Source organism: Chanodichthys erythropterus, chromosome 5 (genome assembly GCF_024489055.1).
Source record: "Chanodichthys erythropterus isolate Z2021 chromosome 5, ASM2448905v1, whole genome shotgun sequence".
Lineage (NCBI taxonomy): Eukaryota > Metazoa > Chordata > Actinopteri > Cypriniformes > Xenocyprididae > Chanodichthys > Chanodichthys erythropterus.
In genome coordinates, this window is record NC_090225.1 from 38,132,095 (window position 1) to 38,156,897 (window position 24,803).

A 24,803-nucleotide genomic window follows, 5' to 3' on the forward strand; every position below is an offset into this window, starting at 1 on the left:
GTTGAACATCAATTATGGGTTTGGAATTTTTTTGTTTTTACTAATTCGGGGTATAGACACAATCTCTATGTGATTAATATCTAAGTGAAACCATTTCTATGCGTTGGAATTTATCTGACTTCTGTGACGTGAGGCAGCTAGCAGACTGTCAGTTTAGCTAGTCTGCCTGCTTCCTGACCTGGGCCCCAGTTTGTCATGTTTCAGCTCTAAGACTATGTGTCATATTACTAGAGAGAAGAGCAGCACCATCCCAGGAGGGATGAATACCATCTCTTTTCAATAGGTCAGGGCTGCCCCAAAAACTTTTCCAATTGTCTATGAAACTTACATTATTCTGTGGACACCACTTAGACAGTTAGCCATTGAGTGATGATAATCTGCTAACTATCTCATCACTCCGAACAGGAAGGGGACCAGAGCAAATGACTGTTTCTGACATTGTACTTGTGAGTTCACACACCTCTTTAATTTTAATTTTAGTGATCTCAGACTGGTGAAGTCGAACATCATTAGTGCCGACGTGAATAATAATTTTAGAGTATTTACGATTAGCATTAGCCAGCACTTTTAAATTTGCTTTGATGTCAGGTACTCTGGCTCCTGGCAAACATGTGACTATGGTGGCAAGTGTCTATATTTTTACGTTCCCTGTAATAGAATTGCCAATAACTAGGGCACTTTGAACAGGATTCTCTGTGGGGAGAACCTGTTTGATGTTCTTACTGGAACGGAAGAGTGGTGTTTTCCATGACTCACCGTGTTTGTAGACTAATCCGACTTACCACAGCTGTTTGAATGCGTAGAAAAAGGAGCGCACGAGAGACTGACAAGTTAACAAGCTAGCGAGATGCAAACGCATTGTGATGGTGATGTAGATTAAAAGATTAAAAGTTAGCGACATCAGATTAATGTGGTAGGCAAGATTAGATATATGGTAATGTTGATATAAATAATGAATGATAGTAAGAGATTCAAAACAAAGCTATACGGTGTTACAGACACAAACTACTCTGAGCAGTGAGGCAGACAGGAGCAATCAAGTCCAAGCAGAGGGTGAATTCCCAAATACTTCAGAAGGAATTACTAATTATTTGGATCAGTATTCTAAAGTGAGAAATTAACTCTAAAGTAACTACTGGAGTCTTTGTAAACTTTTGAGGTTTTTGTAAAGTATTGGATGGTAATAATTCAGGAGTTACTACATAATTCTAAAGGAACTACTAATTATTTGGATCAGTATTCTAAAGTGAAGATCATGGTAACCCACTAGTAATCTTTAGTGTTACCAAATACATCAAAAGGAATTACTGTACAAAACTGCACAAAAACCTCAAAAGTTTACAATGACTCCAGTAGTTACTAGAGAGTTATCATGTTTCTTACTTTAGAATACTGATCCAAATAATTAAGCCTAATGCATTAATCAGTTTCTTTTTAATTAATAGTAGTTACTAGAGTGTTAATGCATTACTCATTTGTTCCTGTGTAGTTATCATTAATCATTAATGAAGGATCAGTATTTACATTTACATTTACATTTATGCATTTGGCAGACGCTTTTATCCAAAGCGACTTACATTGCATTATACTATACATTTGTATCTGAGTATGTGCATTCCCTGGGATCGAACCCATGACCTTGGCATTGCTAGTGCCATGCTCTAACCACTGAGCTACAGGAAAGCTCTAAAGCTCTAAAGTGTATTCTAAAGTGTTTCCAGAATTTCTAATATTTGTACAGGCTTTACATTGTTATTTCAATGTTGTAATTAGCAATTCATTTAATTTTACCTTTGATACAGATTTGTTATGTGACAGCTTTTAATGTTTTTTTTTGTTTGTTTGTTTGTTTGTTTGTTTGTTTGTTTGTTTGTTTGTTTGGGTTTTTTTTGTTGTTGTTTTTTTTAAGGGCCAAGATCAAGTTATCTGCATCTCCTGTGCTGCATCAAGTCACTTCCATAATATCTGTCGCGGTTCAAAATAATGTAGCACAGCATAGACTAACTGTACATCATGTGTAAGACTCCAATAAATTATTAGGTAGTTATTCCCTCACAACTAAATCTCTCAAGGAGTAAAACTGGCTGGTTATATTATGATAGACTACACAATATTTATAATATTATTTGCTAATTTATTTTTAAATAATTATTATTGTCCCTGGTTAACATTGGGGTACTCTTGTACTCAGGTTTGAGCTTACGAACCTGTTGCTATGACAGCAAGTCCAGGATTAGTGTCGAAGAACCGAATAATCCAAGGTCATGCCAGATAGTCAACAATCAATTCCAGCTAACCAAGTTAGCAACATATGGATGGATACAAGTATCCATGTATCACATTAGCTTTATCTTTTGACTCTTTTGTTCAGTGAAATTAATACATAATGTGAAGATGTCACTTTAATCTATGTTTGCACTTTTTCAGACTCATTTATCACTCACATAGTTTGGTTTGTCTAAGTTTTAAACAAAAAGAAAATATTCAAATGATCAGATTAAATAATTTACTTTATTAAAAAAATAATGATGATGATAGCTACGTGGAGCTACATGGCTGCAGAGAGGGGCTGAAAAATATTTGATAATTATTTGATATATTTATCGTTATTTTTTTTTATTAGATATTTTTGTTAAAATTAATGTAATGTTTTTTCCAGACAATGAAAAGTGCTCTCTACTTATCTCTCTGTGCCTGTATGGAATTTGGGGGGCTAAAATAATTTTTCCCATGACTATTTGAGATATCCAGCTGTATATGTTCCTGTGTTTGTGTTCATAAATGTTCTTGTCATACTGTGAGTTGGAGCCAAGCCCTTCCTCTTTCATCATGAGCAAGGTGATAATGGGATTCTTCGACACTTCCCATATTTGATATTCCCAAGTTTTGCTGCTTTTTGTTTTCCCTCCACGACACAACTGAGCAATTTCTACCTAGAATTGCCCTGTCCCACGACTGATACTCATAATTCACTAACAGTAGCAAGTGCTGCAGTTTTTATGACTCTTTTCCCCTTTTTTTTTTTTTTTTGCACAGATGTATCTTGTCATTTTCCCAGAGGGAACCCGCTACAACCCTGAGCTCAAGAAAGTTATTGATGACAGTCAAGCTTTTGCTGCTAAAGAAGGTATCTTTTTTTTCCTCTCTGAAGCCACCCCTCAGATCTCTACTCTTGTATTAAAGTCACAGTTAAATGGAGAAACGGATCTTTTGTACATGATTCTGTATTGTAATGTACGTCTGAGTGTAATTGGTTATTAAAAAAATGTAGGGCAGGGATTTGGTTCTATGCATCAAATGTTGATTGGATGTGGCTGTTGCACTTAAAAGTGGAGGTAGATGAACCTGAGCTTGCAGGGGCTGACTGGTGTTGTATACAAGACTTCTTCAATCATTCAGAGTCTATTTCACTAGAAGATCCACTTATGTTTTGATTAATCACTACAGTGGTCAAAAAAGAAAAACACATGCACGCATGCATTGTTCACAGTAAAATCTATAAAACGCATATTAGAAAATAGGGTGAATTTATATAATGGAAATTAACAATTCACCCAAAAATGTGTTTTTATTCATTGGTTATTCAACATCATATGTTGCTTTTATATTGTTATTTACAGTGTTATTTGCTGATAAACGCATCGAAGAATAACACATTTCACCCAGTTTGTCACACAAACCTATTATACAGTATGACTCAATTTCGGTTAACTGTTCAATTAATCAGCCAGGGCAGAATTTCTCAAAATAATCTTGAAGGGATAGTTTACCCATAAATGAGAATTGTCATTGTTTACTCACCCTCATGTTCCAAATGAATCTATCATTCATCTTCAGAACACAATTGAAGAATTTAATATTCTCATCATTTTGTCAGTTCATTGAAATCCCATGCAACCAAAACTTAGTACAAAAAGACATTAAGAAAAAGAATTTTCTATTTGAGTTAACTATAGTTCACCCAAAAATGAAACTTTTCATCACTTACTCATTCTTAGGTTTTTCCAAACCTGTATGAGTTTCTGTCTTCTGTTGAACACAAAAGAAGGTATATTTTAAAGAATGTTGGTAACCAGACAGTTGACGGTAGCCATCGACTTCCATAGTATTTTTTCCTACTATGGAAGTCCATGGCTACCGTCAATTGTTTGATTACCATCATCCTTCAAAATATCTTCTCTTGTGTTCAGCAGAAGAAAGAAACTCATACAAGTTTGGAACAACCTGAGGGTGAGTAAGTGATGACAAAATTGAAATTTTTGGGTCAACTATCCCTTTAAGCCTATAGTATATCATAGACACCATTGGTGACAGTTGTTTTTACAATGTACTTGGGCTGCCTTTCCCAAAAGCATTGTAAGACCATATCACCAATATGTAGCTTACATTTCTAAATGTTTTCCCCATATACTAGATTACTGTTTCTCAAACTAAATTTACTTGCAATAGTCATGTTGTCTTGCCTGTTGCAGGACTTACTGTACTGAAGCACATTTTAACACCAAGAATGAAAGCATCACATGTTGCCATTGAGACTATGAAGGAACACCTGGATGCAGTCTATGACATAACGGTAGCATATGAGGGAACTCTCGCAGCAGACGGCCAGAGACATCCAGCTCCTACAATGCCAGGTTTGTTGTTATTGTTATACTTTGAGTTTGCAAGCAACGGAAACTAGCACAGGAAATGCGGCAGACACAGTGTTATACCACTGATTGAGTGCTGGTAAAATACAGATATGTGAATTTCCTGTCACTTCCTGTAAACAGTGAGTGTTGCAACATGTTATTCTCCATTTGTATAAGTTCCTAAAAACACTAAAGCAACAGAAAACATCCTGTAGAAAACATCCTGTTTTTCACAGGAATAAACAGTAGCAACATTTATATAGCTGTCAGGATATTGTCTACATCCTTTTTTTTTTTTTTTTAATGAAAGAACAAAAACACTTTTTCTTTTGAGACAATGGTAAGCAATATGTTTGTCACGATACGACAGTTTCAGAAGTTGATGCCAACCAGTAACATTTGGCAGTTCTCAATCAGCTTGTTTAGTCTATCATACGTCACCATTTCTGGGTGCAAGCTCTCTGTCAGATCCCACAAGCAAACAACAAATATACACTCAGTGTTATAATACTACTAAAATATTAACCTGCATTATATTAACCTGTATCTCCATACTAAAATCTCGACTGATAAGATAGTGGTGAATTATTATTATTATTATTTGTATTTGTATTAGTATTAGTTTTTATATTTATATTTATATTTTTATATATATATATAATATATATTAATCTTTAAAAAAAAATATATATATATATATATATATATTAATCTTTAAAAAAAATATATATATATATATTAATCCTTAAAATATATATATATATATATATATATATATATATATATATATATATATATATATATATATATATATATATATATATATATATATATATATATATTAATCTTTAAAATATATATATATATATATCTATATATATTAATCTTTAAAATATATATATATATATATCTATCTTTAAAATATTGGTGTCCAGGACAACATGAGTACAGAGATTGTAGTGTTCATGAATTGTTAAAAGGTTAGCTTGACTCTGCTATAAATTAGCTCAAACTTCTGTTGAGATAGTATTCTCACACTAAATGGAGTAGTGACGTGGACCTAGAAACAGTATTCTTTATTGATAGAGGCCAGTCTCAATTGTCTGTAGCAAATTTTGAGTCTCTAAGGCCGTGTGTCCACCAAAGCGTTTATTCCAGCTGCTAGTGTACTTTTTCAATTGTTTTCAATGGGAACGCCACGTTTTTTAAATGCCAGGAGCGTAACAATGCGCTGAGCATCTTTTTCATGCTCAAGCGCTGAGCTCGGTTTTTTTTTACTGGTCGCCTCGAGTTGAAGAATGTTCAACTTTGAGTAAAAACACTGCTCTCATCACTGTCACTTTTTATTCAGCCGTCCAATCAGAGTGGAGGAGGGGCGGGACAAATACAACATTTACCAACTGTCACAACATTCTTGCTGTACAGCGACATCAACAAACAGAATGAAACAAAATGGATTAGAAATTAATATTGCTGGTCTCCGAACATAGCAAGTAATTCCACATTGTCAACATTTTTAGTCTGAAACAAATTACCTGCAAAATCAGTAATATGTAACAGTGCCGTGGATATTCCATATCATAGCAACAAAGCGTCTCAACTGGAAAAAAAACGCTGCGCAGCTGAAGCACTCTCAAGCGCTCACAGATAGGCATTTTAAGCAGAGCGCCTAGCATTTTCAGCTGGCTAAAAATGCTTTGGTGGACATACGGCCTAACTCAATCCCTCTAGCGCCAAATTTTCACTCATGTTTATGCTAATAACTTTTGAACCATAAGGGCAAAATTCCTTTTTCCTCTGATTTCTTGGCTCAAGATGATTCAATTGCACCATATGAGGTCAGTTTTCGTCATGAAAATTTTCCTGCCATTTTGATTTTTCCAACTTTTTCAAACTCCTCCTGGGCCGTTACTCTGAAGATGATCTGGTTCAATTTTCATGAAAATCAGAGGATGATTGCAAATAATTATCAAAAGCTTTTTGATAGAACCATCCATTCTCGAAAACTGCACAAATTAATTTGACAAAAAGCTCACTCAATCAGACTTGAGGTTATATCTCCCCACTGCTTTATCGTATTGAGACCAAACTCTGTACATGTCATCACAAGCATGACCAGGCAACATGCAGCGTTTCGGCGCAGCACCACATACTGGTCCGGAGATACAAAAAAGGCTATTTTTGTTTATAACTTCTGATAGGTTTGTACAAAAATCATAAATTGTCTTCGGGGCGTCATGCCAAGTCGACTGATAGCCATTTTGTCCGTCAGCCATTTTGAATTTTGTATGAAAATGCTCTATTTAATGAACGCATTTAACATATGTGACCCGTCACGGAAATCAGGGACACAAGTTGACAGCACAACTCTCGAGCAAAATGAGAAAGAAGCATTTTTTTTTTTTTTTTTTTTCAAAATTGGTGATTTTCGTTTTTTTGCAGAATCTGTTAGTTGAGATCATGAAGAAGCCTTTCCATGTTTGAGATAGCAGTATTGGTATATTTAAAAGCGTACATTTTGAGGTTGAAATCGGCTTGTTTTTCAGAGATTCTAGCACGCAGTAGGGGCGTGTTATTGTCTGTGTGTATTTCCATACTGGGATGCGTGGCTACTTATTATGCAGCGCTCTGGCTGGCTCTAGCTGATATCAAAATTCAATGAAGAACCGTGGCCATTACACCGAAAATGTTTTGAAGTACTACTTCGACAAGCCGGATGCTTATGAACAAGCGCTCACTGATTCTGAAGATGATCTGAGCGACGATGAAAGCGGCATAATAAGATATTACCTCTCTGGAGTCTGGAGGACTTAAAATACTGTCATTTTTTGTCATAGAGACATAAGTAATATATCAATTGAAACTATAGAATATCTTCTTTTATTTGTGTACACTCAGAGTAAAAACAAAATGTTGTGCTTTTTGTAAAATAAAGAAAACTAACATGATGCGTGATCTCTCGTCTCCCTCTGAACGCAGTCCAATCTGATAGTTCTCAGAAAATGAACTGTAACTTAGTGAATACTAATCACAAAAAAATTATACTTATGTCTGAAAAAAACGTTGAAATGTCAAGTTTTAAATCGTGTAAGTCAAATCGAAAACAAACCTTCTGTGTTTATGTAATCTGTATGAAAAGAGAGCCATGTCAGACACCCGTGATTCAGCTCATTATCCGCTAATGCGGCCACGCCCACGGAGTCAATTCAGTCAATACATGCATTCGTTTTCTCAATCGTGTATTTATTGTCTTAAAGTGTTTTGAATAGCCAAAGTTGGCGATCTCTGGCCTCTGTTAGTTCAGTTAGTATCCTTTATTATTAATAGTATGCAGTCCATGTAGCTTTACAGGGGGTATGGCTTATCTAAATGAGATGTAAATGAGCCCTATTGTCACTCCCAGCAGGTGAGAACAGGTGAGAACTGCAACTTCAGAGGCGTTTTTCTCCCTATAGAGCTTTCTTGAGTACCTACCTTCAAATGGCCACAACTTCTCCAAATATTATCAGATTTGCATGTGTTATACATCATTGGAAAGCTTGGAGACTACACTTCAGAATCTGTGAATAACTCAAAATGTCCCAGAACCGACTTGTGTCCCTACTTTCCGTGACTGGTCACATATTATGAAACTCTGTTTGGGTCATCAGCAGTTAGGAACCTAGGTGTGCTATTTGATACCAATATTTGAAAGCCACATTTTTTAGCATCTGTAAAACCGCATTCTTCCATCTTAAAAATATATTTAAACTATGACATATGCTCTCAATGACAAATGTGGAACAGTTAGTTCATGCGTTCATGACCTCAAGGCTAGATTACTGTAATGCTCTACTAGGTGGTTGCCCTGCTCACTTGATAAACTACAGCTGGTCCAAAGCAGCTTACTTGAACCTGGTTCAGTTCTTACTAGAACCAGGAAGTATGACCATATTAGCCCGGTTCTGTCAACACTGCATTGGCTCCCTATTAATCATTGTATAGATTTTAAAATCTTGCTAATTACTTGCAAAGCACTAAATTCGCACAAACAGCAAATTGATTCCTCTTTTGCATCTCCTTGCATTTAAATGGACACATACACACACAATTTTCAAAATACCAGTCTATGCAAGTATTCTCGTAAGCATAGTCATGTTTTAGTAAACGTAAACGGTTAAAGGGGTCATGAACTGCGTTGTTTATTGTTTTATAATGTCACCTGGGGTGCACTTATAATGTTAGAATGCTTTTTACATCCACAATTGTCATCATTCATTTTTCCTACCCTGATTTTAGCCCTCTGGTTTGAACGCTCTGTTTTAAGGGGCGTGTCTGCTGTGAGACTTCAGTGTAAATGCCCACTGCTGTGATTGGCTGACATCTTTGCATATGAAATAGCCAAGTATTACTCTCTCTTTTAGCATGTTTTTACTATTACAGCTCTAAGTTTAACTATTCGTGAAAAGTGTTGCATTACATTTAGATCTATGGCATTATATTTAGATGGCATGAAAGGTTGCAGAGATGAACACTGTAGCCAATCACAGACCATGTTGAGTGCATGAAAGCAGTGATCTCATAATTGAAACTCAATTTCTGTACACTAACAAATTATTTCATCTTCACTAACAGTGCAAACGCGATATAACTAAAAGATTTGTTGAATAAAACGGGAGTCTTGCGCGTCAGTCACAGATAAACTCGCGCGGTTTGATTGACAGCTTCAGCATGCACTGCTCTAACAATTACAAAGGGAGTTTTCTTTGATTGCTTTCTTTTATATAATTTAATCACTGTTAAATAAGATTTTCATCCTACCAAGAGAAACAAGGTGAAGTTGACGTTTAGTCACTGGTTTGATTTACTGACACACAAAGAACATCTGACTGTACATGAATCATTAATATCAGATCAGGCATCTAAAACTTACAGGATATTCTTATAGTATGAAAATCTAGTATGAAATTCAAAGTCAGAAATGCATTGGTAAACTTTAAAGACACTGTAAATACTTCCAACTTTGTGCTTTATGCAAATGAGTTCCACAGGGGAAAGAAGGGTGGGCCACCAGAGGTGTCAAGTAACAAAGTACAAATACTTTGTTACCTTATTTAAGTAGAATTTTCGGGTCTCTATACTTTACTGGAGTAATTATTTTTCAGCTGACTTTTTACTTCTACTCCTTACATTTTCATGCAATTATCCGTACTTTCTACTCCTTACATTTTAAAAATAGCTTCGTTACTTCTATTTCGTTTCGGCTTGTTTTCATTCCGGCTTGAAACAAAAACAAACAAAAAAAACAACTATCCAGATAAATTGCGCCATTCGGATAGAGTGAATTTGATTGTGGTTGGATAAGAAGTATAAACATATACCATTCTGACACCCTATTGCAGTAGGGCTGTAACGATATGCGATATGAAATCGAAATCGCGATACGCAGGTCCACGAACCTGTATCGTGATTTGAGAAGGCAGAATCGCGACACACCCCTTCCAACTCCCAGAGTTATCCTTCATGTCCAGATCCAATGCTACCACATTTTTAAATTACTATAAGTATTAGGGGTGTAACTATTTATCGTAGATGGTGTGTCTCAATCAGCTCTCTAGTTCAGTAAGTGTTTCGGGCACACATTGAATCTTGCAAGCAGGTTTAAACGTTCCTCATGTCAGTCTCTTGCATGGTCGCGTGAGAAAAGTCGTGGCTTTCTTTCACAGCAGTGCACAGCAACAGCTGTGCTCACAGAAAAGCAAAAGACGCTTACGATGCTTTGCTTTAAGTTCTGTGGCGCCTTTCACATATTGCGTCTTTTTCACGTGCAAGTCAGTTATTATTTTCAAATGTAGCCGCGCGGCAGGCGCGCTCATAATGGGATCAACGCGGTCGCGACACGCATGCAATTCTCAACTTCTCAGAATGCCGCAAGCGCACCGCAGGTCGTGTGACAAGAATCAACCGATCAGCTATGGCCTTTCCGTAACAAAACATAAAAAGCTCAGCCGAACAGCTGATCATAGCTGTACATGGTGGTTTTTATATCTTACCTCCATCAATATATCTCGTAGTAAAACTAATGCAAGGGCTATAAATCATTTATCCTTTGCAGAAACATCCTCTTGTTCCTCTGATCCTCTTGGAGAGCCCAGTTCAAGGTTGCATAGCAACGACCGACGCCACAGGATCGCAAGCGCTTTGGAAAGGAGAAGCGGTGCGGTCGCGCCTTCCACGCGTTTTTAGACGCGATATGTGAACGGCCCCTATTCATAATTCTAAGTTCATGTTAAATTTAAAAAAAAAAATTTTTAGTGACAGACAGCCCTATTCAACTGTTAATTTGAATACAGAAGGTTTTTATTAAAATTTTATATTTATTTATTTTATTGAAATGTGATCTTGTGTGTACAAGGACAATTATTGAAATTTGTTAATGTTTTTTTTAATAAATCTTGTTTGAATTTCAGTTTCATTTTGTTCAAAATATCGTGATATGTATCGTATCGTGACCTGAGCGTATCGTTACACCCCTATATTGCAGTGATTTCAAACTGCCGGCCCGCGGGCCATTTACGGCCCGCCCTCCCTCTCTACCCGGCCTGCAACTGATCTCAAAAATAAAACATAATCCAGCCCGCTAAATTATTATTATTCTCTAGTTGCTACCTGTCTGATATGCAAAGAAAAAGTCGCCGTTCTATGGGATCATTCACATATCGCGTCACATAAGCAGCCGAGCCGCATTCTCCTTCTTTCCAATGCGCTTTTGCTCCAGTGGCGTCTGTCGTTGCTATGCAACCATGAGCCGTGCTCTCAACCGCGTCGCTTCTATTATGAGCGCGCTTGCCCAAATTACAGTAAAAGCACTCGAAACGCGTCCGATGCAGCCATTAAACATTACCGATGCTCAAACGGCATCTTGGACAAATGCGCTGCCAGGTGTCTGTCAAGTAACAGAAGAGTGTACAAATGTATTCAGGGATTGTATTTGTTCAGTATGTGTTGGTCAGTACAAAATTTGAATGTTATTTAAGCTAACATAAAGTAAGGGAAAATACTTCCACTAAATATTAAAAACTAATAATGTATATAACAATGAGAGATTTTTATTTTTTGGCAATATATAATATATATATATATATATATATATATATATATATATATATATATATATATATATATATATATATATATATATATATATATATATATATATTTTAGTAGGCAAATTTGATGTAAATGAGAAATAATGCAAAGGAAAGTAAATTTTCTGAAATGTTGCACTTTCTTGCGCTTGAATGTTATGGCCCTCCTATGAGGTGTCAATCACAGAAACGGCCCCCTGCCAATTTGAGTTTGAGACCCCTGCCCTATTGGTTTGTATGCCATCGCACCTGCTCTAGCAAGGTGGACGGTGTTGGGGGTCGTTAATCAAAAAAGATTATTTCTTAAAAGTTATTTATCCACTACTGGCTCATTTAGGCTATCAAACGGGTATTCTCTTTGTCCTCCGCAAATTAAGCTAGGTAGTTCGGTAGAGACGTTTGAATAAATTGGCGTATACACCGGTTTTTAAACTTTTTTTTTTTTTCTTTTTTGCGTGACCCTTTTTATGTGACCCATAGTCATATACAACCATAGCTAAACAAGCCAAAACGAATTAATTTAAAACGAAACTGAAGGTAAACCTGCGTTGCTCTCATGGTGTTATACTTTTCTATCTTTCGTTAAAGTGGAGAGTGCTCTTGCTGAATGGCATGGATTGCACTATGGACTAATGTACCTTTCTTATTTTTTATTTTTTTAAACCATTTTATTTTTTATAACGAACAAGCTGCGATGTCACGTTTTCAGTTTGTTGTGTGTGCAAGAGGTATGGGTGCAATCAAACAGCTGCCTTTGCAGGGGACTTGCCTCATTGTCATGGTTCGTGGCCAGGTCAGATTACGTCAGAGTTTGTTGCCGTTTGTTGGATGCTCAGACGACCAAACAAACGCCGGTTAAACATGTTCAGTCTGGTAAAAACAGACTCTGACCAACGCCAACAGGGTTATCACACCTATCCAAAGACGAGTTTGTTGGCGTTTGTCGGTGCGTTGTGAACTGAAACAGCTGAAAACTACCCGCATTTGGCGGGTTGGCGAGTGTTAATGTCAAGCCCTGATTGTTACCAAGCCTGCCCTGGGTATACCAAAACTACCCGCATTTTTCTTGTCCGTTGCCCTCACAGATTCCTGCAATTAAGCTTGGATGTACATTTACATTCCAATAAAGTTCATTGTGCAAACAGTCTAACTTCAGAGGCATGTCATCAATTACAATAGGCCTACTTATAGGCAACTAGTCATATTTTCCACTCCATGAAACACATGTTAATGTTCAGTAGTACACGTATATGGTGCTTTAATGTATTTGTACTAAAATGCGTTCATTTTCAATGGGCATATATGCGTCTGAAACGGGTAGCCTAGTGCATCCCAAATTTTTCAACATTAAGATTTTAATATAACATTATAGTCCTTATGGCCTTTAGAAAAATGTTTTGTTTTTTTTTTGAGGTGGGGTAGTGCACAATAGGCCCCTGTGGTGTGGCCTAAGCTTTTGTCCTTAATGGCATTTGTTTCCCCTACACTACTTTTACTTTTATACTTTAAGTAGTTTTGAAACTAGTACTTTTACACTTTTACTTGAGTAAAAAGCTTGAGTTGATACTTCAACTTCTACATAAGTATTTTTAAACCCTAGTATCTATACCTCTACTTGAGTAATGAATGTGAATACTTTTGACACCAGTGTGGGCCACACTGTGTGTGTCCCCTCTGATGCCAGCAGCCAATCACAGCACTCGAATGAAGCGCCATATTGCTGTCTCCTCATCGGAAAGGGATAAAGGTACCCTTTCAACAGACACTCCTTGTTCCGAGTCTGTCCTGTACGGGGATAGGCATTAACAAATATACCGTTCTGATTCTGGCCTTCAAAGGGGGAAGACATAACAGATAGACCGTCCCAGCTTGCAAAGGTGAGATTCTAACAGATACAACCCCTTTCTGAGTCTCCCTTCGGATGAGACATAACAGATACACAGTTCTTGGTCTCAACTCTGTAAGGAGTGAGACATTAACAGAGACAACCATGTTCTAAGCCTCAAACCTGTGAGGAAAGAGACATTAACAAACACTACGTTCAGAGTTTCCATCCAGCGAGACCATAACATCTGCAACAAGGTTAAGCTCAGGAGAGCAAATCTTCACTCCAATGTACCTTTGTCTGCATGTTCTAGATTAAGGACCTTCTGCACCTACGCCAGGGCCTCATCTGCGTGTTGCAGATTTTAGGACCCTTTGGTAATCCAGGAGATCAGCATCCCGCAGAGCTTTGTGTTCAAGTGTTACAACCACACCTTCCTGGACTCAAGTTCCATGATCCTCCTTGTTTGCACACCTGAACTCACTTCCCTCATCAGTCTTCCCACCTTCCCTGGATTCCCTGCACCTGTGTATTGTCATTAGCACTCCCTTTAAATTGGACTCACTCCTTGCACTCCCTGTCAGATATATTGTTTATCATATGTTGTGTATCTCTTCCGTTTCCGTTGTGTGTAGTAGAGAGGCACAGACGACTCTAACAGAATAACTGACCAATACCGAAGGACTTCAACGTTTAAACGATGGGATTGTTCCTGTTTTCTGGTTCTCCCGCGTCTCTCAACGAAAAGCAAGCCTCAGCAGAGGATCGCCTGTGTGGTTTCCGGCAGGACGGTCGCCCGCTGGAGAGGTATGTGGAGGAATTTACTGAGCTTGCTTACTTGGTGAACTGGCCAGATGCCCCGTTAAACACTTGTTTTCTGGCGGGTATGGACAAGGACACGATTCGGTTTAGTGAATTTTTTTCCCTAGTCGAGACAATTAATCTTATTCTCTTTCTGAATTGTTCTGAGTTTGTAATTGAAGAGGTTCAAGAAGAGTCATGTATTCCTCGTCCAGTCCCCACAGAAATACAAGCGGCCTGACCAGTTCGCCAACCGACAGTTTCCTCCGCATACCCCTCCAGTGGGTATTCCCCTGGTGTCCTGCCTGGCCAAAACCCCAAGCCGGCCAAAGAGAAGTCTACCGCTAGGCCCAAACAGCCAAAGAATGTCGTTAAGCAGCCCCAATCTCCTGCGATTTCTGTCTCTGAGCCACCCAAGTCTCCAAAAAATTCTGTGTCTGAACAGTCCAAATCTCCAGTGAATTCTGCCTCCAAGCAACTCAAGTCTCTAATGTGTGAAAGCAAAGACTGGTTGATTGATTGACTGGAGAACATGTACAATTTAAAATAACCGTTTTCTATTTGAATATATTTCACAAAGTAATTTATTCCTGTGATGGCAAAGCTGAATTTTCAGCATCATTACTCCAATCTTCAATGTCACATGATCCTTCAGAAATCATTCTAATATGCTGATCTGCTGCTCAAGAAACATTTAATGTGTACAACTGTACAAAATATTTGTGTACAATATTTTTTTTCAGGATTATTTGATGAATAGAAAGTTCAAAAGAACAGTGTTTATCTGAAATCTAATCTTTTGTAACATTATAAATGTCTTAACTGCCACTTTTGATTGATTTAATGCATCCTTGCTGAATAAACGTATTAATTTCTTTAATTTTTTCAAAAATATAAAAATAAAAATTCTTACTGACCCCAAACTTTTGAACGGTAGTGTATAATGCTACAGAAGCTTTGTATTTCAGATAAATGCTGTTCTTTTGAACTTTCAATTCATCAAGGAATCCTGGAGAAAAAAAAAAAAAAAAAAAAAAAAAAATACACAACTGTTTTCAACATTGAAAATAATCATAAATGTTTATTGAGCAGCAAATCAGCATATTGGAATGATTTCTGAAGGATCATGTGACACTGAAGACTGGAGTAACGATGCTGAAAATTCAGCTTTGCATCACAGGAATAAATTACTTTGTCAAATATATTTAAATAGTACACAGTAATATTATGAAATATTACAAATTTAAAATAACTGTTTTTTTAACTGTGTTTTTAATTAAATGTAGCCTTGGTGAGCAGACGAAACTTCTTTTAAAAACATTAAAAATCTTAGTGGTTCCAAGCTTTTGGACTGTACTGTATATACAGTGTGTACGGAAAGTATTCAGACCCCCTTAAATTTTTCACTCTGTTATATTGCATCCATTTGCTAAAATCATTTAAGTTCATTTTTTTTTCCTCATTAATGTACACACAGCACCCCATATTGACAGAAAAACACAGAATTGTTGACATTTTTGCAGATTTATTAAAAAAGAAAAACTGAAATATCACATGGTCCTAAGTATTTAGACCCTTTGCTCAGTATTTAGTAGAAGCACCCTTTTGATCTAATACAGCCATGAGTCTTTTTGGGAATGATGCAACAAGTTTTTCACACCTGGATTTGGGGATCCTCTGCCATTCCTCCTTGCAGATCCTCTCCAGTTCTGTCAGGTTGGATGGTAAATGTTGGTGGAGAGCCATTTTTAGGTCTCTCCACTGATGCTCAATTGGGTTTAAGTAAGGGCTCTGGCTGGGCCATTCAAGAACAGTCACAGAGTTTTTGTGAAGCCAATTGTATTGGGGGTTGTAGGCTAGAGTTTTTGCTTCAAAATTATGTAAAAATTATAATGCCTATTTGTTCATATAAAACAATATATTGATTTAAGTTTTTGTAAGACACTTTTTGTCAAGAAACACAGTATGCGTGGAGGTGTGAATCATCATGAATAATGGGTGATTTACATCTGAGAAGACAAAAGAATCGCATAAAGAACCTCTAATGGTGCTGCACATTAATGAGGTCTTTTGGTCAGGTAGGCTGTGAAAAAAACTCTGTAATCATATCTCAGCTCAATTTAAAATAATGGTATTCTATTATATTGGAATCATGGAAGTGATCAGCCTGTGGCACTGCTGAGGCACTATTGTGCTCTACCAAGCACATTGTGCTCTACCAAGATGGCGCCAGTGTACCTGTCGGCATGCCGTCTCTCAGAGTCTGTAGCTCTGGTGTCGTGTAGACTCAGTGTTGACCTATGATCGTCAAACTTTGCTTAACATCAAGAACTGTATGGGAGATCATCCATTTTGTCCTGTTCTGTATTCTCGTTTTCAATCCTCGTTCAACCTACGTTAGAGCACGCTCGCCGGTTACCTTGCTGCGTTCCTCTTCTAAGGAAGCGCCGCAGAAAGAGAGGTAATCGTGGTGGTGTTCGAGTGAGAGTCAGACGGACAATTGCCTCTTCCATACAATCGGCGGAGTTTCCCTTGGATACTATATACTTGGAGGGATTTCACTTGACGCGACGCTCATGGGATTATAGATATGTTTTTCATCAAACTCTTTCTCCGGACTTCTCTCGCTCGGCAGTTTGCTCCGCCCCTCCGCGATCACGGATTCGCCACAGAGTAAACTGCTCAAATCTTCGCCAACTGGATTTTGTTCAAATGGATCTGCCCTCGTTACCTGAGTCTCATCTGAATATGGCTCTAGTAAATACTAGGTCTGTGTGCAACAAATCTTTTATATTAAACGACTTCTCTACCAGTCATGACTTGGATATCTTATTTTTGACAGAGACTTGGGCCAGTGCTGGCGAGTCAACAGTCTTCGAGGAACTCTGTCCGCCTACCTATAGATTTATTAGTACCCCAAGGTCTGCTGGCAAGGGCGGTGGGGTTGCTATGGTTTTTAAACAAACACTCAACGTTCGGACAGTTTCCGTTGGAGTTTACTCGTCGTTTGAGGTGCAGTGTGTCGCATTAGAATCCACTTCTTCCACTCTCTATTCTGTGCATTGATCTATAGGCCACCTAACCTAACCAGTGCTTTTATAAGCGACTTTTCTGAATTTTTTACTTTTATCCTGCCTTTGTATGATCGTATGTTAATTTTGGGTGACTTTAATGTACATGTATGCTGCCCAGGTCGACCCTTTGTTACTGAATTTTGTAATGTCTTGGATTCCTTTGGTCTTAGTCAACACATAAATCAAGCTACACATGTCCTTGGTCATACTCTCGACCTTATATTGTTATTTGGGACGCGTATTGATAATGTTAATATTGAAAAAGCTTCCTTCTCTGATCACAAGCCCATTGTTTTTAATGTCTCTGCTATAAGTTCTGCTGTGTTAACTACGCCTACTGGCTACTACTCCCGTTTTATAAACTCGCTTACTGCTTCTCAGTTTAGTAAATGTTATCTAGCTAATGCTGTTGAAACATCTATCTTAAATGCTGCTGAGTCTTCCTCTGGGCCTGATGATTTGGTTACTTTATTTTATACATCTTGCTCTAACATTTTAGATGCCATTGCACCCTTCAAGCTGAAACAACGAAAGCAAAAATCGTATTACTGGCTGGACGAAAATACTCGTTCTCTCAGACAGACCTGTCGTAAAGCAGAGCGGAGATGGAAGCATGATCGTTTAACTGTGTCCTTTTGAGATTTTTAAAGACTGTCTGTTCAAGTTTCAGCATGCTGCAAAATTAGCAAGATCAAGGTATTTTTCTGATTTAATTGCTACACATCAACATAGGCCTAAGATTTTATTTCATGTTTCATGGGGAACCCTCGATTGAACTTTGTGAGAAATTTTTAACCTTTTTTTTCTGACAAAGTGATAGCCATTCGTTCTTCCTTCACTTTACAGTTTGCAGATCAGACTCTGAATTCACTGGCTACTCCGGTATGCTTTTATCGTTTTCAGCATGTTTCGTTAAAGGATCTGGGTGATCTGGTTAACCGAATGAAAATAACTTCCACCTCACTTGATGTTCTCCCCTCAGAGATTATTAAAGCATCTTTCTCTGAAATTGGCCCCAGTATCCAAGCGTTGATTAATTCATCTTTGGATGCTGGGTTAGTCCCTAATTGTTTTAAACATGCGGTTGTTCAACCTTTGCTAAAGAAACAGGGTTTGGATGAGGGTTCTTTAAATAATTATCGCCCTGTCTCAAAGCTATCGTTCTTGTCAAAGTTGTTAGAGAAAGTTGTGCAGTCACAATTGATCTTGTTTTTAAATTCAGCTAAGTTCTTGGAACCTTTCCAGTCTGGCTTCACTGCTCATCATAGCACAGAGTCTGCTTTGTTAAAGGTATCTAATGATATTTTACTTGCAGTTGATGCTGGTAAAAATGCTGTTTTAATGCTACTGGATCTTACAGCTGCCTTTGATACTGTAGATCATGATGTACTTCTTTGGCGTTTAGAGCATTTGATTGGTATCAAGGGTACCGCCTTACAGTGGTTCACTTCATATCTTAGAGACAGGTCCTTTTCTGTATCTTTGGGCAAATGTTCTTCTTCTTCAGCTCCTATTATTAGTGGTGTACCTCAGGGTTCCATCTTGGGCCCGCTCCTTTTTAACTTATATATGCGTCCATTAGGGAATATTATTAGAGGACACAATGTTTCGTTTCATTTATACGCTGATGATACCCAGTTGTACATTCCATTGAAAGCTGCTGATTTGTCTTGATGAGGTCAAGAAATGGTTAAAGAATAACTTTCTCCAAATTAATGAAGACAAAACTGAAATCATTGTTTTTGGTCCCCCAAAAGTGAGAAATGGACTCATTAACGAACTTGGAAATCATTTCCCCTCAGTTTCTTCTCAGGTTAGGAACCTTGGTGTCATCTTAGACTCTGAATTATCCTTAACCAAGTAAATAAATTCAGTTGTTAAGAATAGTTTTTATCAATTACGGATTATTTCTAAACTTAAATCATTCTTGTCTTTTCAAGATTTGGAGAAGGTCATTCATGATTTTATCACATCGCGTTTAGGTTATTGCAACTCATTGTATTTGGGCCTTCCTCAGTCATCCATTGCTCGCCTCCAGATGGTTCAAAATGCAGCTGCAAGGATGTTAACCAGAGCAAAGAAATTTGACCATGTCACTCCAATCTTGGCATCGCTCCATTGGCTTCCAGTCCACTTAAGGATTCAGTTCAAAATTTTGTTGTTTGTTTTTAAAGCTCTTAATGATCAAGCCCCCTCCTATTTAAAAGATCTTATTATTCCACATTCATCTAGTAGATCCTTAAGGTCTGCAGACCAGTATCTCTTATATGTCCCTCGATCACGTTTGAAAACCAAGGGTGACAGAGCTTTTTCAATTGCTGCACCTCGCTTATGGAATCAGTTGCCACTGGATATTCGCCTTGCACCTTCTATTTTCATTTTTAAGAAGAGGCTGAAAACGTATCTTTTCTCCCAAGAGTTTTTAAATTAGTCTTAGTTCTCTGTTATTTTAGTATATTGTCCACCATGTTGTTTTATTCTGATTTTATTTTATTATTTTTGTATTTTATTTCATTTTTATCATTATTAATATTATTATTTTTTCTATACTCTGTTCAGCACTTTGGTCAGCTTTGCTGTTTTTAAATGTGCTATATAAATAAAATTTACTTACTTATATTCTTTAAAATATAATGCATTTCTGTGATGCAAACAGTCTGAATATAGGTTTTTAGTTTAAAAGCATTCACATTTGGAGAAATATTGATGGATTCTCATGTTTATGTAAATTTTCTATACAGAGGAGTTATATTTATTCTATATTCATGATCACTTTGAGCACTGGTGTTTTCAGTTCATACTTGCAGCCGGAGGGCACTCTGTACACCTTTAGTCCACAAATTAATCTAAAGAAGAGGACATTTCAGGAATGGTGTTTTCAATTCATACTTGCAGCCGGAGGGCGCTCTGTGCACATTTAGTCCACAAAGTATTCTAAAGAAGAAGAACCAGGAACTAACTGCATGTCCTCCAGAGCTCGCTAACCATGGCTTTAACACTCTGAGGTCTGAAAACGTGTCGGCGCGTTTTGCAGGTTTTTGCAGCAAAACAGACTTAAAATACTCCGTCATTTTTTGTCATAGAGACATAAGTAATATATCAATTGAAACTATAGAATATCTTCTTTTATTTATATACACTCAAAGTAAAAACAAAATGTTGTGCTTTTTGTAAAATAAAGAAAACTAACATGATGCGTGATCTCTCCTCTCCCTCTGAACGAAGTCCAATCTGATAGTTCTCAGAAAATGAACTGTAACTTAGTGAATACTAATGACAAAAAAAATGACACTTATGTCTAAAGAAACGATGAAATGTCAGGTTTTAAATCGTGCACGTCAAATCGAAAACAAACCTTATGTGTTTATGTAATCTGTATGAAAAGTGAGCCATGTCAGAAGTCTGTGATTCAGCTCATTATCTGCTAATGCGGCCACGCCCACGGAGCCAGCGCTATTCAGACGCAAATTCAGAGGTAATACATGCATTCATCATCTCAATCGTGTATTTATTGTCTTGAAAAGTGTTTATCTGGATGTAAAAGTCATGGTTAGCGATCTCTAGAAGACATGCAGTTAGTTCCTGTTTACTTTTCTTCTATGGATGAATTTTAGATGAGTTTTTGTTTCTTTAGCTCCCTCCTGCTGCAGTATGTATAGACCTTTTTCACACTTCCGGGTTTTTGGCTTCCGGAATGAGCCACGCAGTGTAAAAGATTTTCCGGTTACAGTGATAGATAGCCTCGATCAGAACCAGTTCGGGAATCAAAGTCGTTTTACGAATTAAATGTCTTGAAAATGTTTGAACGGCCTTGGTGAATTATTGGTGAGACTACAGAGCTCGCATTAAGAGCTAAATTTAATAAATAATTTGAAGTGATGGCGGTTAAACTGGTTATATTCTTCGTGTATGTTTGGTGCGGCTGTGCATTATCGCGCTCCATGTGCTGTAAAGACAGTGTCTGTGTCTAAACGTGCATACTATGTGACATTATTAATATTCAGTACTATTTAGGGTGGATAGTATGCACATAATGAGATGTATAGAGTGTTTTTAGCGACGTGCTGGGGAAATGATCGACTGGTAGATCCCTTATCACACAAGCCTGATCCTCTGATTCGTGAAGCAGGACTGCTCGCACCATGATATTTCTGGATATAAACACTTCAGTCATCTCTCACTCATTTTCCTGTCATCATCATCTTAAAGTGTGTTTTATGCGCAGCATTGTTATGCTATTGCAACATGCAAAGACTGATAGTTGTGTACAGTGTGGTTTTGGAAATTATGTCTTAGTTTAATCATTTTAATCGATCAGTATTAATTATAACATATGCTTGAATGTGGGATGTGATGCCATATGAGACATGCTATATATTTTTTAAAACGTAGCTATTAAACTCACGACATTATTATGTATCTCACGACTTTATATCCCACATTAAAGTATATATTGGGAGTTAATTTTTTTAATTAATAAATTATATAAATGTTCGTAGTACGTAATACGATCTGGGAAATTGCTGAATGCGTAGCTGCATAGCCTTTGCTGTATGACAGCTGGTGATATAAATCCATCTTCCGGTAAATTCGATCAACGGTCTGAGTGGCTGTATAAGCTACAAACAAGTAGAAAATAATTTATTTGTAGATTATACAAAAGCTATTTGGAAAACAGACAAAACAGAAAAGGTAAGAAGCGATATTTGAGAAAAGAGCATATCAATGTAATAGCCGTAGACGCATAGCGGAACTAACTTTACCCTGCGTCACGTGATTTCCGATTCTTGTGAAAAAGGTCTATTGGAAACTCCATTCATGGAATAGCCTCTTCTTCTTTTAGATGAATTTGTGGACTAAAAATGCACATAGCGCCCTCCGACTTCAAGGATGAATTAAAAACACCAGCGCTCATAGTAATGACAATGAATATTAAATTAATATAACTCCTCTGTATAGAAAATTGACACAAGCATATGAGAATCCAATATTTCTCCAAATGTGCATGCTTTTAAACTAAAAGCCTATATTCAGACTCTTTGCATCACAGAAATACATTATATTTTAAAGTATAATATAAAATCATTACTTTATATTGTAATATTTTTCTGTATGTTTCATATATCATAATGAGCTTGAGACATCACAGAAGGTTTTTTTCACAGCCTACCTTACTGAAGTGCCTCATTAATATGCAAGTCATTTCAGAATTTTTGTTTTCGATTTGACTTACACGATTTAAAACCTGATATTTCAAAGTTTTTTTTTAGACATAATTAATTTTTTTTGTGATTAGTATTCACTAAGTTATAGTTCATTTTCTGAGAACTATCAGATTAAACTTTGTTCAGAGGGAGAGGACAGATCATGCATCATTTTAGTTTTATTTTTCAAAAAGCGCAACATTTTGCTTTTACTCTGAGTGTATACAAATAAAAGATATTCTATAGTTTCAATTGATATATTACTTATGTCTCTATGACAAAAAATTTAGTATTTTAAGTCTGTTTTGCTGCAATGTGGAAAAAAAAAACTTCAGGGAGTTAAAAGCCTCTTTTGTGCAGCACTACTTCCTTCCGCCATGGATTCAAATCTCAAGATGACAGTTGGACCAAGCCTCCGTTACTAATTCTAAAACGTCTCTTTAGAACTAGTAACAAAGGAACGTTGAGTCGCTTCATTGAAACTCATTGTATTTTGTACAGTATTGAGAGAGAGAGATCGTATGAGAGAGTAGGCTTTTATGTGTCTGATATATTGTATTACATTCATTCTTCAAGTCGATGTCCATAATATTATATCCATTATAAAAGTCTGTTTGAATGTCCACTGAGGAAAGCAATCTTGTATTTGTCCTTTTTACAGCTATGGGAATTTTCCATAACATCCATAACACCACAGCGCTAAAACAACTTCCTTTGCAAAAGTTCCTTTCAATTTAAAAGTTCACCTGTAAAGTGTTGACGCCATCTAATGGCGTATTAATATAACTTTCACTCAATCCATATAACGCACTAATGGACATATTTATATAAACTATTTATTGAACAACAAATACACAATTGTACAGTTCAGTCAAACATAAAGCACTAGTTATTTAAAAAAAAAAAAAAAAAAACTATAGGTCACCATTTACGCTTATATGTGGGTTTTACAAATATTTAACGAATGAAAAGGATTTTAACCCTCTGGAGTCTGAGGCTGATTTGGGGCCTGGAGAAGTTTTGACATGCCCTGATATTTGTGCTTTTTTCAGTTGTTCATAAACATATAAATGACAAGTGTCATTACACTGCAGTCAGCACAAAATAGGATACCATAAAATGTGAGGAGCATGTATGTACATGTTTGTATTTTTTAAGGAATAACGTTTATGTGTGGTTATTGAAAAAACAAAAAACTTAAGTCACTGAAATAAGGCCAAAAAAATATTAAATCTGTGTTCAGAAGACTTCTGGGTATTGGAGGTTATAGACTAGAGTTTTTGCTTCAAAATTATGTAAAAATTATCCTTCCTACTCCTTCATATAAAACAATAGAGAGATTTAAATTTTCTAAAACATCTTTGGTCAAGAAACACAGTACGCGTGGAGGCGTGAATCCTCAAGAATAATGGGTCATTTACACCTGAGAAGACAAAAGAATCGCATAAAGAGCTCTGAGCTGCATTAATAATGAGCTCTTTCAGTCAGGTAGGCTGTGAAAAAAAAAAAAACCTGTGATCATGTCTCAAGCTCATCATATGGTGTATATCAAACATACAGAAAAAATAGAAATACTTTAAAATATTATTACAATTTAAAATAATGTTATTCTATTATATTCTTTAAAATATAATGTATTTCTGTAGCGGATAATGAGCTGAATCACGGATTTCTGACATTGCTCTCTTTTCATACAGATTACATAAACAGAGAATGTTTGTTTTCGATTTGACTTACATGATTTAAAACCTGACATTTCAAAGTTTTTTCAGACATAAGTCAAATTTTTTTGTGATTAGTATTCACTAAGTTACAGTTCATTTTCTGAGAACTATCAGATTGGACTTCCTTCAGAAGGAGATGAGAGATCATGCATCATGTTAGTTTTCTTTTTTACAAAAAGCACAACATTTTGTTTTTACTCTGAGTGTACACAAATAAAAGAAGATATTTCACAGATTAAAATGGTGTATAACTCTTAATTGTATGTGCTACAATAACGGAGTATTTTGAGTCTCTTCCACACTGGTAAGAAAAAAAATGCGGTGGTATCGCCGGCGAGACCTCAGAGTGTTAAAGAGCGTGTGCCAAAACTTTGTAACTCCTCAAACTGTCAGTCAAACCTCATAAATCCACCTCAT

General features: G+C 36.7%; 1 protein-coding gene and 1 non-coding gene across 6 annotated transcripts in view; one reads left to right on the top strand and one right to left on the bottom strand.

The window, feature by feature from the left end:
* The window catches only part of agpat5 (1-acylglycerol-3-phosphate O-acyltransferase 5 (lysophosphatidic acid acyltransferase, epsilon)), a 146,271-nt gene that overhangs the window by 54,102 nt on the left and 67,366 nt on the right, over nucleotides 1-24,803 (top strand). For all 5 annotated transcript variants that reach the window (XR_010895256.1, XR_010895257.1, XR_010895258.1 and 2 more), the window contains exons 5-6: nucleotides 3,037-3,127; nucleotides 4,473-4,634. Coding sequence is in view for 2 of the 5 variants with exons in the window: in XM_067387015.1 (XP_067243116.1) it covers nucleotides 3,037-3,127; nucleotides 4,473-4,634 (253 nt within the window). In the remaining 3 variants the exon portion in view is untranslated. The remainder of the gene's footprint in view (nucleotides 1-3,036; nucleotides 3,128-4,472; nucleotides 4,635-24,803) is intronic.
* On the bottom strand, nucleotides 1,612-1,685 carry trnaa-agc (transfer RNA alanine (anticodon AGC)). The gene has a single exon. It is a non-coding gene; the product is annotated as a tRNA-Ala (tRNA).